Raw genomic sequence first — 18,436 nt, 5'->3', positions numbered from 1 at the left:
CTTCAACTCTAGAATTTCTCTTTGGTTCTTTTGCATGATTTCTATCTCTTCATTAAGATTCAGATTTTGTTCATGTACTGTTTTCCTTATTTTGTTGAATTGTCTTTCTATGTTTTCTTGTTGCTCTTTGGTTTCTTCAAAACTGCTCTTTTGAATTCTTTTATCAGCTAAATCACAAAATTTCATGTCTTTGATTTTGGCTATTGGTGAATGATTATCTTTTGTTGATGTCATGTGTTTTCTTAATTCTTAATGTTCCTTGAAGTTTTGTGTCACTGCTTTCATATAAGAAGTATCAGACATCTCTTCACATCTTTATTAGTTCCCTTGAGGTGGGAAATTCTACTCATAAATCTGTTATATCTGGGATTTTCTCTGACTTTGTGTTGACATACCATGCTCCATGCTTCTTGCTTCCTCTTATGGCATAATTTTTAAGCTTTTGTGTCTTTTCTGGTCTTACAGCTCACCAGGGTGTCTGCTAGAAACATCTCTTTTGTTTTGCTGAAGATAGCACTACAACTCGTTTATAGTTTCTCCCTTGCACATAGACCCTGGTAAGATACTTTGAGAGCACTCTTTCTATTGGAGCTTGCTCTTGCCACTGAACTCAGGAGTATGTATAAGGAAATAGCTGGAGAGTAGGGGGAGGTGTGAGTCTTGCACTCTGGGCATTGCAGGTGATTGTGGAACTGGTGAAGGGATCATGGAGTGAGGGTTTCCCATAAACTTGTGAATGGACTTTCTGCTGAAGTCCTGAACACAATCATCAGGAGCCATATCCTTTAATAATGTTTAATATTCTTATCTGCTTCTTTCCTGATCTCCTTCATTTCATCTCCCCACAGTCATGGAAATCCAGCCTCAAATTTGTTTTGTTTTGCTCAAGTGGCATGCTGGACTCTCCCTCAGCAAGGCTGAACTTCTACTAATTCTCTTTTGTCCTTGGGTGCCTGCCCAAGTCAGCACTATTCAGATTTTCCCTAACCCCACCATGGCCAAGAGGGGTTGGGGCAGATCACCAGTCCTGCTGATTCTACAGCCCATGTGATGGTCTGTCTGCCTGTTACCAATGTACAAGTGGATGAGAATCCTTCCAGGGCCCTTGGCATATGATGCTGGACCCCAAAATTCTAACAGAGAGACTCTTGTTCATGGATAGATGTCTAATTAGTTGCTTAAAAGGAGGGAGAAAAGAAACAATGTCTTATGCTACTATGTTGCTGACATCATCCCACTTTTCCTTGTTATATTCAGAGTTGAGCTTAATCTCTATCCTCTATTGCAGTAGTCTTTTTCTTTTTTTTTCTGCACCACATGGTGTGTGGGATCTTAGTTCCCCTACCACGGATCAAACCCATGCACCGTCATTGGAAGCATACACTCTTAACCACTGAACTGCCAGGGAAGTCCCTGTTGCAATAGTCTTGAATAAAGTCTTTCTTACCATTTTTGATGAACAGAATTATTTGTTAATAATATCTCTCTTCCATCATCTTTCTTGCCTTGTTCCCATTTTTTTGTGCTATTGTAAATGGAATTTTTCTTTCATTCTTGGATTTTTCATTGCTTTTTGTATAGCAGTGCATTCGGTTTTTGTATTTTGATCTTGTACAACCTTGTTGAACTCATTTACTTTAATTGTTCCTTATGATTTTATATATACAGGATCATACCATTGGAAAATAGAGTTTTAATTCTTCCTTTCCAATCTGGATAATTTTCATTTCTTTCTCCTGTCTAATTGCCCTAACTAGAACCTCCAGTACACTGTTGAATAAAAGCAGGAACAGCAGATATGCTTGTCTTATTCCTGATCTTAGGAAGACTTTCACAGTTATGTATGATGTTAGCTGTGGTTCTTTCATAGATGCCATTCATTAGATTGTGGAAATTTCCTTCTATTTTTTGTTTGTTGGGTTATCATGTAAAGGTGTTGGATTTTAACAAGTGCTTTTTGCATCTACTGAGATATTCATGTTGTGTTGTCCTTTATTTTATTAATACATTGCAATCATTGATTTTTGAATATGAAAGTAGCCTTGCATTTCTGAAACAAATGCCACTTCATCATGGTTTATAATTGTTTTTATATATCGCTGGATTCATTTTAGCAGTACTTTACTGAGGGCTTTTTAATGTATATTCGTAAGATATATGATGTATTATTTTCTTGTAATATCTTTATCTGGTTTTGATACTAGACTGTTACTGACTTCATCAGATAAGTTTTGAATATTCCCTCTTCTTCTATTTTTATAAGAATTTATGAAAATTGGTATTAATTCTTCTTGAAATGTTTGGTAGAATTCACCCTTAAAGCCATCTGTGCCTGTACTTCTGTTTGTGCAAAGTTTAAGAATTACGGATTGAATTTCTTTCTTTGTTGTAGCTCTGTTCAGATATTCTGTTTCTTCTTGAGTCTGTTTAGGTGGTTTGTGTCTTCCTAGGAATTTTGACTGTGTGGATCACAATAAACTGTGGAAAATTCTGAAAGAGATAGGAATACCAGACCACCTGACCTGCCTTTTGAGAAACCTATATGCAGGTCAGGAAGCAACAGTTAGAACTGGACATGGAACAACAAACTGGTTCCAAATAGGAAAAGGAGTATGTCAAGGCTGTATATTGTCACCCTGCTTATTTAACTTACATGCAGAGTACATCATGAGAAACCCTAGGCTGGAAGAAGCACAAGCTGGAATTGAGATTGCTGGGAGAAATATCAATAACCTCAGATATGCAGAAGACACCACCCTGATGGCAGAAAGTGAAGAGGAATAAAAAGCCTTTTGATGAAAGTGAAAGAGGAGACTGAAAAAGTTGGCTTAAAGCTCAACATTCAGAAAATGAAGATCATGGCATCTGGTCCCATCACTTCATGGGAAATAGATGGGGAAACAGTGGAAACAGTGTCAGACTTTATTTTCTGGGACTCCAAAATCACTGCAGATGGTGATTGTAGCCATGAAATTAAAAGACGCTTACTCCTTGGAAGGAAAGTTATGACCAACCTAGACAGCATATTGAAAAGCAGAGACATTACTTTGCCAACAAAGGTCCGTCTAGTCAAGGCTATGGTTTTTCCTGTGGTCATGTATGGATGTGAGAGTTGGACTGTGAAGAAAGCTGAGCGCTGAAGAATTGATGCTTTTGAACTGTGGTGTTGGAGAAGACTTTTGAGAGTCCCTTGGACTGCATGGAGATCCAACCAGTCCATTCTGAAGGAGATCAGTCCTGGGATTTCTTTGGAGGGAATGATGCTAAAGCTGAAACTCTAGTACTTTGGCCACCTCATGCGAAGAGTTGACTCACTGGAAAAGACTCTGATGCTGGGAGGTGTCGGGGTCTAGCCTCAGCAGGATCTAGGGGTACCCTCAGGATGACGGCCTAGGCGATAAGGATAGCAAAGCAGAGAGCAGGGCTTGATCTTTCTTGATTAACACAGAAAGCCAATAAAGCTCCTGTGTTCCAAGGAGTCATCTTGAAAGAACAGAGAGAGAAAAGGAGGGAAAAGGAAAAAAAGAACAACACGGGGAGACCAAGCTTCGGTGAGCAAGGCCCATAACTTTATTTTCAAAAGGAACTTTTATACCTTGACTTGTACATAGAGGGAAATGAAAGATGCAAAGTCATACAGAGTCAGCTCAAACATTACATCTGTTTTGTCTTTATCAAAACCAGGATTTTTTCTGCATACCTTTCTCATAAACAATATTGTGTACAATATCTTCTGGCCTTGGAGGCCTGTGGACATTTTATGACCCTTTTTTGATAAAGGCTAATCAGCCAGAAAACTTGTTTTCCCTTAAAGTGTTTCTTTTTTTATTTTTCCCAGCCTCAGAAAGTACTAAACAGAGTTACATTCTCACAGAGCAAAAGTGCAGTGGGTCACAACAAAGAAAGAACCAATTAGCTCAAAGGTCTAATGTGGTTAATTCCAAGGCTGCTACTTGTTTTTCTTACATTCCAACTATGTTAACCAATGCACTCCCAGGTGCACAATGGATAAGGGATATGGGAACTTGGCAGCAAGCATTGGCCCAATAATGAAGCCCTTTACCAGTACTATATATTCTAATAATTTTTCATCCCTTAAAGGACTCTATGTTCATTAGGACTTTTAGAATGTTTTGGCTTCCTGTGCCTTTCAAGGTTGGGGAGTTGTGAACAATCATGTGTGTTAATTGTAAGAGTATGGATAAACCTGTCAGGCAAGCTAGAATGCCAACAGAGGGGTTAAAATAGAAATATTCCTTTCATGCCCAAGAGACTTATTAACTAAAGCCCTAAGTTGATTTTTTCCAAAAAAAAGGTGATCGGGGATAGCCCCCTGTTAATGTCAAAAGAGTTGGTAAAAGACACAAAATAGTAAGACAGACAGATTCTGGTTTTGGGGTAGATGCTTGAGCAGATTCAGGGGGTCCCTCGAGGCCTGATCTGCCTTTGCCTGTCAGGTCTCTTCCACATGACCTTTGTCATGAGTGAGATCTCCCATCGTGGCTCCCGACAGGGAGGGATTGGGGTCAGGAGGAGAAGGGGACGACAGAGGATGAGATGGCTGGATGGCATCACTGACTGGATGGACATGAGTCTGAGTGAACTCTGGGAGTTGGTGATGGACAGGGAGGCCTGGCGTGCTGCAATTCATGGGGTCGCAAAGAGTCAGACATGACTGAGTGACTGAAATGAACTGAACTGAACTGACTGAGGAATTTATCCATTTCATTTTTCTAATGTGTTGACATACTCTTTTTTTTAATTTAAATTTATTTATTTTAATAGGAGGCTAATTACTTTACAATATTGTATTGATTCTGCCACACATTAACATGAATCCACCACGGGCGTACACGTGTTCTCCATCCTGAACCCCCTTCCCACCTCCCTCCCCATATTATCCCTCCGGTCATCCCAGTGCATCAGCCCCAAGGATCCTGTATCGAACCTGGACTGGCGATTTGTTTCTCATATGATATTATACATGTTTCCATGACATTCCCCCAAATCATCCCACCCTCTCCCTCTCCCACAGAGTCCAAAAGACTGTTCCATACATACATCTGTGTCTCTTTTGCTGTCTCACATACAGGGTTATCATTACCATCTTTCTAAATTCCATATATATGCATTAGTATACTGTATTGGTGTTTTTCTTTCTGGCTTACTTCACTCTGTATAATAGGGTCCAGTTTCATCCACCTCATGTAGAACTGATTCAAATGTATTATTTTTAATGGCTGAGTAATACTCCATTGTGTATATGTGCCACAGCTTTCTTATCCATTCATCTGCTGATGGACATCTAGGTTGCTTCCATGCCCTGGCTATTATAAACAGTGCTGCGATGAACATTGGGGTACATATGTCTCTTTAAATTCTGGTTTCCTCGGTGTGTATGCCCAGAAGTGGATTGGTGGGTCATATGGCAGTTCTATTTCCAGTTTTTTAAGGAATCTTCGTACTGTTCTCCGTAGTGGCTGTACGGTTTGCATTCCCACCAACAGTGTAAGAGGGTTCCCTTTTCTCTACACCCTCTCCAGCATTTATTGCTTGTAGACTTGGATAGCAGCCATTCTGACTGGCGTGAAATGGTACCTCATAGTGGTTTTGATTTGCATTTCTCTGATAATGAGTGATGATGAGCATCTTTTCATGTGTTTGTTAGCCATCTGTATGTCTTCTTTGGAGAAGTGTCTGTTTAGTTCTTTGGCCCATTTTTTGATTGGGTCGTTTATTTTTCTGGAATTGAGTTGCAGGAGTTGCTTGTATATTTTTGAGATTAGCTCTTTGTCAGTTGCTTCATTTGCTATTATTTTCTCCCATTCTGAAGGCTGTCTTTTCAGCTTGCTTATAGTTTCCTTTGTTGTGCAGAAGCTTTTAATTTTAATTAGGTCTCATTTGTTTATTTTTGCTTTTATTTCCAATATTCTGGGAGGTGGGTCATAGAGGATCCTGCTGTGATTTATGTCGGAGAGTGTTTTGTGTATGTTCTCCTCTAGGAGTTTTATAGTTTCTGGTCTTACGTTTAGATCTTTAATCCATTTTGAGTTTATTTTTGTGTTTGGTGTTAGAAAGTGTTCTAGTTTCATTCTTTTACAAGTGGTTGACCAGTTTTCCCAGCACCACTTGTTAAAGAGATTCTCTTTTCTCCATTGTATATTCTTGCCTCCTTTGTCAAAGATAAGGTGTCCATAGGTGCGTGGATTTACCTCTGGGCTTTCTATTTTGTCCCATTGATCTATATTTCTGTCTTTGTGCCAGTACCATACTGTCTTGATGACTGTGGCTTTGTAGTAGAGCCTGAAGTCAGGCTCTCCAGAAAGCAGGAATAGAAGGAACATACCTCAACATAATAAAAGCTATATATGACAAACCCACAGCAAACATTATCCTCAATGGTGAAAAATGGAAAGCATTTCCCCTAAAGTCAGGAACAAGACAAGGGTGCCCACTTTCACCACTACTATTCAACGTAGTTTTGGAAGTTTTGGCCACAGCGATCAGAGCAGAAAAATAAAGGAATCAAAATTGGAAAAGAAGAAGTAAAACTCTCACTGTTTGCAGATGACATGATCCTCTACATAGAAAACCTTAAAGACTCCACCAGAAAATTACTGGAACTAATCAATGAATATAGTAAAGTTGCAGGATATAAAATCAACACACAGAAATCCCTTGCATTCCTATACACTAACAATGAGAAAATAGAGAAATTAAAGAAACAATTGCATTCACCATTGCAACAAAAAGAATAAAATACTTAGGAATATATCTACCTAAAGAAACTAAAGACCTATATATAAAAAACTATAAAACACTGGTGAAAGAAATCTAAGAGGACACTAATATATGGAGAAATATACCGTGTTCATGGATCGCAAGAATCAATATAGTGAAAATGAGTATACTACCCAAAGCAATCTATAGATACAATGCAATCCCTGTCAAGCTACCAATGATACTTTTCACAGAGCTAGAACGAATAATTTCAAAATTTGTATGGAAATACAAAAACCCTCGAATAGCCAAAGCAATCTTGAGAAAGAAGAATGGAACTGGAGGAATCAACCTGCCTGACTTCAGGCTTTACTACAGTGCCACAGTCATCAAGACAGTATGCTACGGGCACAAAGACATACTCTTGTTCATAGTATTCTCTTAGGATCCCTTTCATTTCTGTGAAGTTGATAGTGATTATTTTAGTAATTTGAGAATTTTTTTTTCTAATTTTATTTTATTTTTAAACTTTACATAATTGTATTAGTTTTGCGAAATATCAAAATGAATCTGCCACAGGTATACACGTGTTCCCCATCCTGAACCCTCCTCCCTCCTCCCTCCCCATACCATCCCTTGGGTCGTCCCAGTGCACCAGCCCCAAGCATCCAGTATCGTGCATCGAACCTGGACTGGCAACTCGTTTCTTACATGATATTTTACATGTTTCAGTGCCGTTCTCCCAAATCTTCCCACCCTCTCCCTCTCCCACAGAGTCCATAAGACTGTTCTATACATCAGTGTCTCTTTTGCTGTCTCGTACACCGGGTTATTGTTACCATCTTTCTAAATTCCATATATATGCGTTAGTATACTGTATTTATGTTTTTCCTTCTGGCTTACTTCACTCTGTATAATAGGCTCCAGTTTCATCCACCTCATTAGAACTGATTCAAATGTATTCTTTTTAATGACTGAGTAATACTCCATTGTGTATATGTACCCCAGCTTTCTTATCCATTCATCTGCTGATGGACATCTAGGTTGCTTCCATGTCCTGGCTATTATAAACAGTGCTGCGATGAACATTGGGGGTACACGTACTAATCTCAAAAATATACAAGCAACTCCTACAGCTCAACTCCAGAAAAATAAACGACCCAATCAAAAAATGGGCCAAAGAACTAAATAGACATTTCTCCAAAGAAGACATACAGATGGCTAACAAACACATGAAGAGATGCTCAACATCACTCACTATCAGAGAAATGCAAATCAAAACCACTATGAGGTACCATTTCACACCAGTCAGAATGGCTGCAATCCAAAAGTCTACAAATAATAAATGCTGGAGAGGGTGTAGAGAAAAGGGAACCCTCTTACACTGTTGGTGGGAATGCAAACTAGTACAGCCACTATGGAGAACAGTGTGGAGATTCCTTAAAAAACTGGAAATAGAACTGCCTTATGATCCAGCAATCCTACTGCTGGGCATACACACTGAGAATTTTTTTTTTGATCCGTTTATGCAAATATTTGTTTGATTTTTTGATGTTTTCAAACCTACTTTTGTTTTCATTGATTTTCTCTGTTGTTTTGCTGATATTTTTTATGCTCTAATGTTTATTATCTTCTTCCCCTTTTTAGCTTTGGATTTAGTTTGCTCTTCTTTTTCCAGTTCCTTAAGGTAAAAAGATAGGTTATTAATTTGAGATCTTTTGTCTTAGTCAACTTGCTGCTGCTGCTGCTAAGTTGCTTCATTTGTGTCCGACTCTGCAACCCCATATACGGCAGCCCACCAGGCTCCCCCATCCCTGAGATTCTCCGGGCCAGAACACTGGAGTGGGTTGCCATTTCCTTCTCCAGTGCATGAAAGTGAAAAGTGAAAGTGAAGTCGCTCAGTCATGTCCGATTCTTAGCAACCCCATGGACTGCAGCCTACCAGGCTTCTCCATCCATGAGATTCTCCAGGCAAGAGTACTGAAGTGTGGTGCCATTGCCTTCTCCCCTTAGTCAACTTAGAGTACTATCAAAAGTACCACAGACTGGGTAGCTTAAACAACAGAAAGTGATTGTCTCACAGTTCTGGAGACTGGAAATCCAAGATCAGGGTGCCTGCATGGTTGGGTTCTGGTGGGAACTGTCTTCCCACCTTGTAGATTGTGCCTTATCACTGTGTGCTCAGATGGCTGGAAATAAAACAGGGAATAAGCTCTCTGGTGTCTCTTCTTGGAAGGACATGAATCCCATCATAATCCTACATGACCTTATCTAAACCTAATGATTTCCCAAAAGCCCCATCTCTGAATTAGGGGTTAGGGCTTCATTATATGAATTTGTATGGACGCAGTTCAGTCTGTAACATTTTATTCTCTTTAATGTAGGTGTTTGCTGCTATAAATTTCCTTCTGCACGCTGCTTTTACTTCATCTCATAAGTTTTTCTTCTGTTACTGATTTCTAATTTCATTCTCTTGTTGAGTGAAACAGCTCAGCTCCCCCTTCCCCAGGTGTCTAATGTCTGTTCTTTTTCCTGTGTCTGGATCACACTTTCCTGTTTCTTTTCATCTCTCATATATGTTTTTTTTAATTGGACAGTTTAGATAATGTAGCAACTCTGGGCTCTGTTTCCCAACTTCCAGGGTTTGTTGTTTACTTGTATAGTGACTTGGCTGGACTTTTTCTTTGAAGTCTGTTTCTCCCACAGTGTGCAGCCTCCAGTGTCACTTCTCAGAGGGAACAGTCTTGGGCATGCCCACAGTCACCCTGGAATGACAGAGCTCTCTTGGTTTATTTTCTTGATCTCCCTAATAAGCCTGCCTTTGTTGTATCTCACCCAGCTGTTAGCCTCCACTAATTGCAGGCTAGTTGCTCTATTTTTATTTTTCTCACAGTTCCCCAGACATAAATTCCTCCAGTGATCTATTAGGTTTGTGTTCCCTTGTCTTTGCGGCTAGTCTTAGGTGTTTGTTTTGACTTCAGGAGGGTTCTTCTTAGCTGATTCTTCCCCAAATACTCTCTGTTAACTTCCAACTGTCCCACAGTTTAACTTGTTATTCCCATGAAGCTACCGGCTTCATTGTCATTGCTTACATCCAAAATCTCCATTTTTTTTAAATTTATATTTTTTAATTAATTGATTTATTTTAATTGGAGGCTAATTACATTATTGTAGTGGTTTCTGCCATACATTGACATGAATCAGCCATGGGTGTACATTGTTTTTGACAGCACCCTTAGGCTTGAACTTGCCCATACTCTGTTTCAAATAAAGTCTGAACTCTCAGGGAAGATCTGTTCCTAAGGCTTGCCTTTCCCCCTGGGAACAACCACTGCTCTTGTGCTGTGGATTTGGGCAGAGAAGTGCTTCTCTTAGAGTGACACCCTTGCTCTGCCATTGGAGTGCTGGGTAACCCTGGTCTTCTTGACTTGCCCCCTCCTAGTGTGGAACCTCTGCTCTATGAGTTATGTCAGGGCAGGGGCACTCACAGCCCAGGGTTCTTGTCCTGCCTCCTGTGGTAGAGCTTCAGCCCTGTGTGTGTGTCGAGGGGCTTGGTAGAGGGAGGAGCCCTCACACCTACCGTCTGTGCCGTGCTCGAATAGAGCTTCTGCCTCATGGACCTGGGAATGGGGTGAGACAGGAGGAGAAATGCTGATGAATTGCCCCTCGTGGGGAGAAATCATAGCTTTTGAATGGGACCTGAGGGAAAAGAGAGCTCCCAGGCTTTATTTGCCAGAAGTAGAGCTGCCATTTCACTGAACTGAAGGATGAAGTAGATCGTGGCTCAAATGCCTGAGACTCTCACTGTTCTCACTGAGAGTTCATTGATTTTCTTGTATAAATGTTTCTCCATTTGCTGTATGCCCTTAGGACAGTCACAGTTTTCATAGACTTTGAATTGTTTTTGTTTGTTTTTTCTAATTTTTACCAGTTGTGATGGTTTTATTGGAGAGACATTGTGGGGAGGACCTCACACTGTGATTTTGGAAATGTCCACCTCTCATTTGTTTTTACTCTCAGATCATACCCTTCATTTAGGTGTTTGCAAACTATAGCCCTTGCATCAAATCTGGCCTGTTTTTCTACATAAAGTTTTGCTGAAACACAATCATGCCCATTCATTTATCTGTTTGTGTCTGACGTGCACACCCCTTTGCTCAGTCTTGTCCGACTCTTTGCAACTCGATGGACTGTAGCCCACCAGGCTCCTTTGTCCGTGGGATTTCCAGGCAAGAAACTGGAGTGGGTTGCCATTTTCTCGTCCAGGGTATCTTCCCTAACCAGGAATCAAACCAGCATCTCCTGCTTGGCAGGTGGACTCTTTACCATTGAGCCACTTGGGAAACCCTTATATTTGCCAGAGTTGAGTACAGTCTTTTATTTCTTCAAGATGTAAGTGCTTATGTAGTAAATATGAGTTGTCAAGAATATCATCTATAATTAAAATCCGATTTGTATTAAAGCCATAATTAGCAATTTTGTAATATAAACATGATATTTTTTCTTTTCCCAACATTTTCAGATCTGGTAGCTCAGCGAGGCGAAAGATTGGAATTGTTAATAGATAAAACAGAAAATCTTGTGGATTCGGTAAGTATGGGATATGATAGTATTGTAAAGTAGAAATACTGTGGTTAATGGCTAAAATAATAGGGAAATGTCTTAAAATCGATACTTTAGTGGAGTTTTTTTTTTCCTTTCTAACCCCTGTTACATGATTACTTTGTGATGATGAGGATAACACTGAGGCATAGAAAAACCCACAACTCATTAATAGCCATTAAGGAAGCTTTTGTTTGGAAAATATACTCAGTGTAAAAGAACAGTTTTTTTTTTTTAAAGCTTGGATTGGTGCCTACATAACTTAGCACTTCAGCTGCATAGAAGTGTACATTTTGTAACACACAGAACAAAAGTACAGGCCACTTGTGACCCATGATGAATGCTGAAAACCAGACAGTAAAGTCACTTACTTGCTTACCATGAGAGTTTGACTTTTCTTTGTATTAAGCAAGAGGCAGAGACTGACATGTCCCTGTAATCTACTCTTGCTGCAATTAATGTGTGTCTCTGCATTTTCCATTTGGTTACCAGATGAAAGTTTTGAAGGATGATAGATATAGAAGAAGTGAATAGATAATGAATAGAAGGAGGGCAGAGATCAGTCACAGTTTGGATCTGCAAATTTACATGAAGAGTAGAAGTCTTGTTCATTCTTAACTGACAGCTAGATTGTAGTGGTTTACAGCACAAGCTCTAGAGTCTGTTGCCTGAGACTGAATCCCATCTCTGCCACTCACTAGTTTTGTGACCTTAGGCAAGTTACTTAACCTCCCTGTGCCTCCAATCATCATATATAAAATGGAGATGTATCTTTTTCATAGTATTTTGAGGGTTAAAGCACACAATGCATGCAAAGTCCCTTACAGTGTCATATATATAGTAAGAGCTATTTAAAGGTTTATTGTTATTGTTAGTTTTACAGGGACATCTATTAACAGTGGATCTTAGGAGAATAGTGCGGTCTTTAGCCAAAGTACATGGAAATTGAAGGAAGGGTGCCACCATGCAGGAAGTCAAAACACCAGGCTTCTATAATGTCTCACTTTGTAAACCATTGCTTGGGGACAAAGAGGGAAGACACGTTATCTGATTGTAAATCTGCTGGCAGATTTTTTGGTACTTGCAGTCCGTCGGACACAACTGAGTGACTGTCACTCACTCACTCAGTCCATCTCTTAGTTATTCTTGATGCCTGGTTGTTATTATTTAGTCACCCAGTTGTGTCTGATTCTTTGCGACTCTATGGTCTATTGCCCCACCAGGCTCCTCTGTCCATGGGATTTCCCAGACAAGAATACTGGAGTGGGTTGCCATTTCCTTTTCCAGGAGATATTCCTGACCCAGGGATCAAACTGGTGTCTCATGCATTGGTGAGCAGATACTTTACCACTGAGCCACTTGGGAAGCCCCCTTAATCCCTGGAAATGACCTTTTTTAGCCGTAGTGGCCTGTGTTTGACCAGTACTAATAGAGTCTGCACTTTTCCAGAAAAAAAAAAAAAAAAGCCTTCTTAATTTTGTTGACTAAATGACTCAGAATAATAAAAGGTATTAATTAACTAACTGCTGCCTCTTTTTATGGAAGAATAACAAATACAGCAAAGTACAGCAAGTGTACTATTAATAAATGTGCAGCTCAGTTATTTTATATATATATATATATATATATATATATATATATATGTTTGTACCTCTGTAACAGGCTTCCCTTTTCATACTGTTCATGGGGTTCTCATACTGTTAATGGGGTTCATACTGTTCATGGTGATGGAATTCCAGTTGAGCTATTTCAAATCCTAAAAGATGATGCTGTTAAAGTGCTGCACTCAATATGCCAGCAAATTTGGAAAATTCAGCAGTGGCCACAGGACTAGAAAAGGTCAGTTTTCACTCCAATCCCAAAGAAAGGTAATGCCAAAGAATGTTCAGACCACTGCACAATTGCACTCACCTCACACACTAGCAGAATAATGCTGAAAATTCTCCAAGCCGGGCTTCAACAGTACATGAACTGTGAACTTCCAGATGTTCAAGCTGGGTTTAGAAAAGGCAGAGGAACTAGAGGTCCAATTGCCAACATCTGATGGATCATCAAAAAGGCAAGAGAGTTCCAGAAAAACATCTACTTCTGATTTATTGACTACACCAAAGCCTTTGTGTAGATCACAGCAAACTATGGAAAATTCTTCAAGAGATGGAAATACCAAACCACCTGACCTGCCTCCTGAGATCTGAAATCTGTATGCAGGTCAAGAAGCAACATTTAGAACTGGACATGGAACAAAAGACTGGTTCCAAATTGGAAAGGAGTACATCGAGGCTGTATATCATCACCCTGCTTATTTAACTTCTATTCAGAATATATCAGGTGAAATGCCGGCCTGGATGAAGCACAGTTGGAATCAAGATTGCTGAGGGAAATATCAGTAACCTCAGATATGCAGATAACACGACCCTTATGGCAGAAAGTGAAGAACTAAAGAGCCTCTTGATGAAAGTGAAAGAGGAGAGTGAAAAAGTTGGCTTAAAACTCAACATTCAGAAAACGAAGATCATGGCATCTGGTCCCAGCACTTCATGGCAAATAGATGGGGAAACAATGGAAACAGTGACAGACTTTATTTTATTGGGCTCCAAAATCACTTCAGGTGGTGACTGCAACCGTGAAATTAAAAGACAGTTGCTCCTTGGAAGAAAAGCTATGACCAACCTAGACAGCATATTAAAAAGCAGAGACATTACTTTGCTGACAAAGGTCCATCTTGTCAAAGCTATGGTTTTCCAGTAGTCATGTGTGAATGTGAGAGTTGGAGGATAAAGAAAGCTGAGTGCCAAAGTATTGATGCTTTTAAACTGTGGTGTTGGAGAAGACTCTTGAGAATCCCTTAGACTGCAAGGAGATCCATCCAGTCCATCCTAAAGGAAATCAGTCCTGGGTGTTCATTGGAAGGACTGATGCTGAAGCTGAAGCTCCAATACTTTGGCTACCTGATGCGAAGAACTGACTGATTTGAAAAGACCCTGGAGTGGGTTGCTGGGTAAGATTGAGGGCTGGAGGAGAAGGGGAAGACAGAGGATAAGATGGTTGGATGGCATCACTGAGTCAGTGGATATGAGTTTGCATAAGCTCTGGAAGTTGATAATGGACAGAGAAGCCTGGCTTGCTGCAGTCCATAGTCGGACATGACTGAGCTGAGCTGAACTGAACAGGATTCACAGGTGGCTCAGTGATAAAGAATCCACCTGCAATGTAGGAAACACAGATTCGATCCCAGGGTAGGGAAGATCCCCTGGAGAAGGAAATGGCAACCCACTCCAGTTTTCTTGCCTGGAAAATCCCATAGACAGAAGAACCTTGCAGTTTCATGGGGCCGCAAAAGAGTCAGACACAACTTAGCAACTAAACAACAACAACATACCCATGTAAATACCACCTGTATTACGCTGTGCTTAGTTGCTCAAGTGTGTCGATTCTTTGTGACCCCATGGACTGCAGCCCGCCAGGCTCCTCTGTCCTAAGTGATTCTCTAGGCCAGAATACTGGAGTGGGTAGCCTTTCCCTTTTCCAGTGGATCTTTCCAGCCCAGGGATCAAACCCAGGTCTCCCTCATTGCAGGCAGATTCTTTACTGACTGGGCCACCAGGGAATCCCAAATACCACCTAGATCAAGACATATATTAAGATATGAAACACTATCAACACCTCAGAAAACTGCCTCATGCCTCTTCCAGTTAACAGTCCCTAACAGGTCATTTTTATGACTTATATCACCCTAGATAGTGTTTTTTCCTGTTCTTAGAATGTATAGAAAAATGGAATCATATGTTATATATTCTTTTCTGTCTGGCCTCTTTCACTCACCAGTATGCCTATGAGATTTGTTCATGGTGTTGAGTGTAGTAATAATTTATTATTTTTATTTTTTGTACTGCATATTCCATCGTATAAATCTATCAACCACAATTGGTTTATCCATTCTTCTCTTTGGGCTTTAATTCTGTGTTCTTTATTTTGTTCCATAGTCTGTCTGTCTGCCTTTATGCCAGTACCACACTGTATTGCTAACTGAGCTTTATAGAATTCCCTAAGTTCTTCACGATGTTCTTCTCCAGGATTGTCTTCACCATTTTAGGTCCTTTGCATTTCCATTTATGTTTCAGAATAAGCCTGTTATTTTCCATCCTTTTATTTTTTTAAAAATGTGTCTTTGTGATTGCATTTAATAAGTCAATTTAGGGAAATTTGGGAATCTTGACAGCCTTGAGTCTTCCTATGCATTAACCTGGCATATCTCTGCTTTGCATAGAATTTCTTTAATTTTTCTTAACAGTGTTTTTTAGTTTTTTGTATACAAGTCTTGCACATACTTTGTGAAATTTACCTTTGAGAATTTCATGGTTTTTGTTCTATTGTAAATTTAAAATTTTGTTTTCAATATTTATTCTCATATATAGAAATGAAGTTGATTTTTATATATTGACCTGGTTTGTATCCTGCAACTTTGCAAAATTCACTTATTCTACTAGCATTTTTGGTAGATGCTTGCTTTTTATTTCTTTTCCTTGTCTTATTACACTGACTAGAACCTACATGATAGTGAAGACAAGTCATAAGAATAGACAGACATTCTTGCATGGAGCACATCTTGTGGGGAAATACTCAGTATTTTCAGTTATGTTGTTGATTTTTTTATAGGTACACTTTATCAGATGAAAGAAGTTCTTTCAATTCCTCATTTGAAAGTTATTCATGAATTTTATCAAATATTTTTTCTCTATTTACTTACTGAGAGAATTATATAGTTTTTCTCTTTTATTCAGTTAATATTACTGAACTTAACTTACTAAATTAATATTTATTTCTGAATGTTAAACCAGCCTTGCATTCCTGCAAGGTCATGATCCATTATCCTTTTTATATAATATCTTACTGGATTGCTGTTGACCTATTCAGGAATTTTGTATCTTTGTTCATGAGGGACGTTGGTGTGTCATTTATTTTGGAGCTTTCGTATCAGAGATATGCTAGCCCCAACAAACAGGTTGAAAAGTGTTACCTGCATCTCTCTGTTCTCCAAAAGAGTTTTTTGCTAGTATTATTGAAATTATCTATTCCTTAGTTATTTGGAAGAATTCACCAGTGAGGCAGTCCCAGCCTGGAGTTTTCTGTGTGGGAAGATTTTAAATCTACCATGTTACTATTTGTTTCCTGTTGTACCATCTGTTCTTTCTTCCCCTCACATCTTTCTGTTGTTTTCTTTGTTTAAGCAGTTGATTATCTTTTAAAGAGATTTAAATAGTTTAAAAAACATCATTTCTGTTTACACGTGTAGTTAATATTTCTGGTAACTTGCTTCATTTTTTTCCTGTAGGTCCAGATTTCCGTCTGGTGACATTTTCTTTCTGCTTATAGGACATCTTTTAAAATTTCTTGCATTGTAGGTCTGCTAATAATGAATTCTTTCAGTATTTGTATATCTGAAGTCTTTTATTTCCTTTTTTTAAAAGATATTTTCACAGAATAGAATTTTGCATTAGTTTTTTCATTCAATATTTTAAAGATATTTCATTGCTGTCTTTTATGTTGTTTCTGACAAAAATTCCATTGATGCTTTTGCATATATAATGTGTCTTTTTCCCCCTCTGGGTGCTTTTAACATTTTTCTATCATTGGTTTTAAGATATTTCATTATAATATACTTTAGTGTAGTTTTCTTCATGTTTATTCAGCTTTCAGTGTGTTGAAGTGTGAGTTTGTAGATTTTAATCAAATTATGAAAATAGTCAGCTATTGTTTCTTCAAATATTTTTTTGTCCTTCTTTCCTTCTAGTAGTCCAACTATATGTACATTAAACTATTTGAAGTTGTCCCACGACTCACTGATGCTCTGTTCATTATTTTTTGGTCTTTTTTCTTTCTGTGTTTCGTTTAGGATAGTTTCTGTTACTATGTCTTTGAGTTTACTTGTCTTTTTCTTCTGCAGTTTATAATCTGTTACTCCCATTTTATGTATTTTTCATCTCTACAGGGATCTTTTTTATATCTTTTGTGTTATCTCCTTAAACATTTGCAAGCTTTCCTTTATGTTCTTGAATATATAAAGTGTGCTTATAATTGAAATGTTTATTCCATTTATGTGTAATGTAAATATTGGAAGAGTTGGGTTTAAGTAAGCTATGTTGTGCTTTGGTTTTTATTTGCTCCGTCTTCTTTGTTCCTCTTTTTTATTTTTTTATTCAAGTATTTAAAAAATTGTTTCATTTTATCACCTCTTGATCTTTTAACAGCTTTTTAAATTTATTTATTTATAAATAAACCACAGACCATACAGTTAACCCATTTAAAGTATACAGTTCAGTGGGCTTTGGCATATTATATTTTTCTAATTTTGAAATATATATAATAAATTTCCCATTTAACCAGTTTAGTGTATAATTCAGTGACATTAATTATATTTACAGTGTTGCACAACTGTCATAGCTATCAATGTACAAAACTTTGTCATTGTTCCAAACAGAAATTCTGCAACTGTTAACCAATTACTTCCCATTCCTACTCTCCTCAGCCCCTGATAACCTCTTATCTACTTTTTGTCTATGAATTTCCTTTTCTAGATACCTATAATTGGAATTCTATAGTTGTTTGTTCTTTTGTGCCTTGCTTATTTCACTTAGCATCATATTTTCAAGTTTCATCCGTGTTGTTGCATGTATCAGAACTTAATTTCTTTTTATGCCTGAATAATATTCCATCATATGGATATACCACTTTTTTTATTCATTCATCTGTTGATTGACCATTGAGTTATTTCCATCTTTGGGCTCTTGTGAATTATGCTTCTATGAACACTGGCATTACAAGTATTCATTCAAGTCCCTGCTTTCAGTTACTTTGGGTATTTATGGGGGGAGTGGAATTGTTGGATCATATGGTAATCCTGTGTTTAGCTTTTTGAGGGACTACCAAACATTTTTTTTTAACTACTGCACCATTTTATAGTCCCACTATATGTATATGTATATGTATACATATATGTCCACTATATATATATGTACAAGGATACCAGTTTTTCCACATCTTCACCAACACTTGTTATTTTCCATATTTTTATTATAACCATGCTCACTGGTATGAAGTGGGATCATTGTGGTTT

General features: G+C 38.4%; 1 protein-coding gene across 1 annotated transcript in view; it reads left to right on the top strand.

The window, feature by feature from the left end:
- The window catches only part of LOC109555287 (vesicle-associated membrane protein 7), a 72,920-nt gene extending 60,000 nt beyond the window's left edge, over nucleotides 1-12,920 (top strand). Inside the window, exon 6 of the mRNA XM_070784644.1 lies at nucleotides 11,243-12,920. Coding sequence (XP_070640745.1) covers nucleotides 11,243-11,343 — 101 coding nt within the window. The 3' untranslated portion in view covers nucleotides 11,344-12,920. The remainder of the gene's footprint in view (nucleotides 1-11,242) is intronic.
- Nucleotides 12,921-18,436: the final 5,516 nt, after the last annotated feature.

Source organism: Bos indicus, chromosome X (genome assembly GCF_029378745.1).
Source record: "Bos indicus isolate NIAB-ARS_2022 breed Sahiwal x Tharparkar chromosome X, NIAB-ARS_B.indTharparkar_mat_pri_1.0, whole genome shotgun sequence".
Classification (NCBI taxonomy): domain Eukaryota; kingdom Metazoa; phylum Chordata; class Mammalia; order Artiodactyla; family Bovidae; genus Bos; species Bos indicus.
This window is presented reverse-complemented; position numbering and strand designations above follow the sequence as displayed.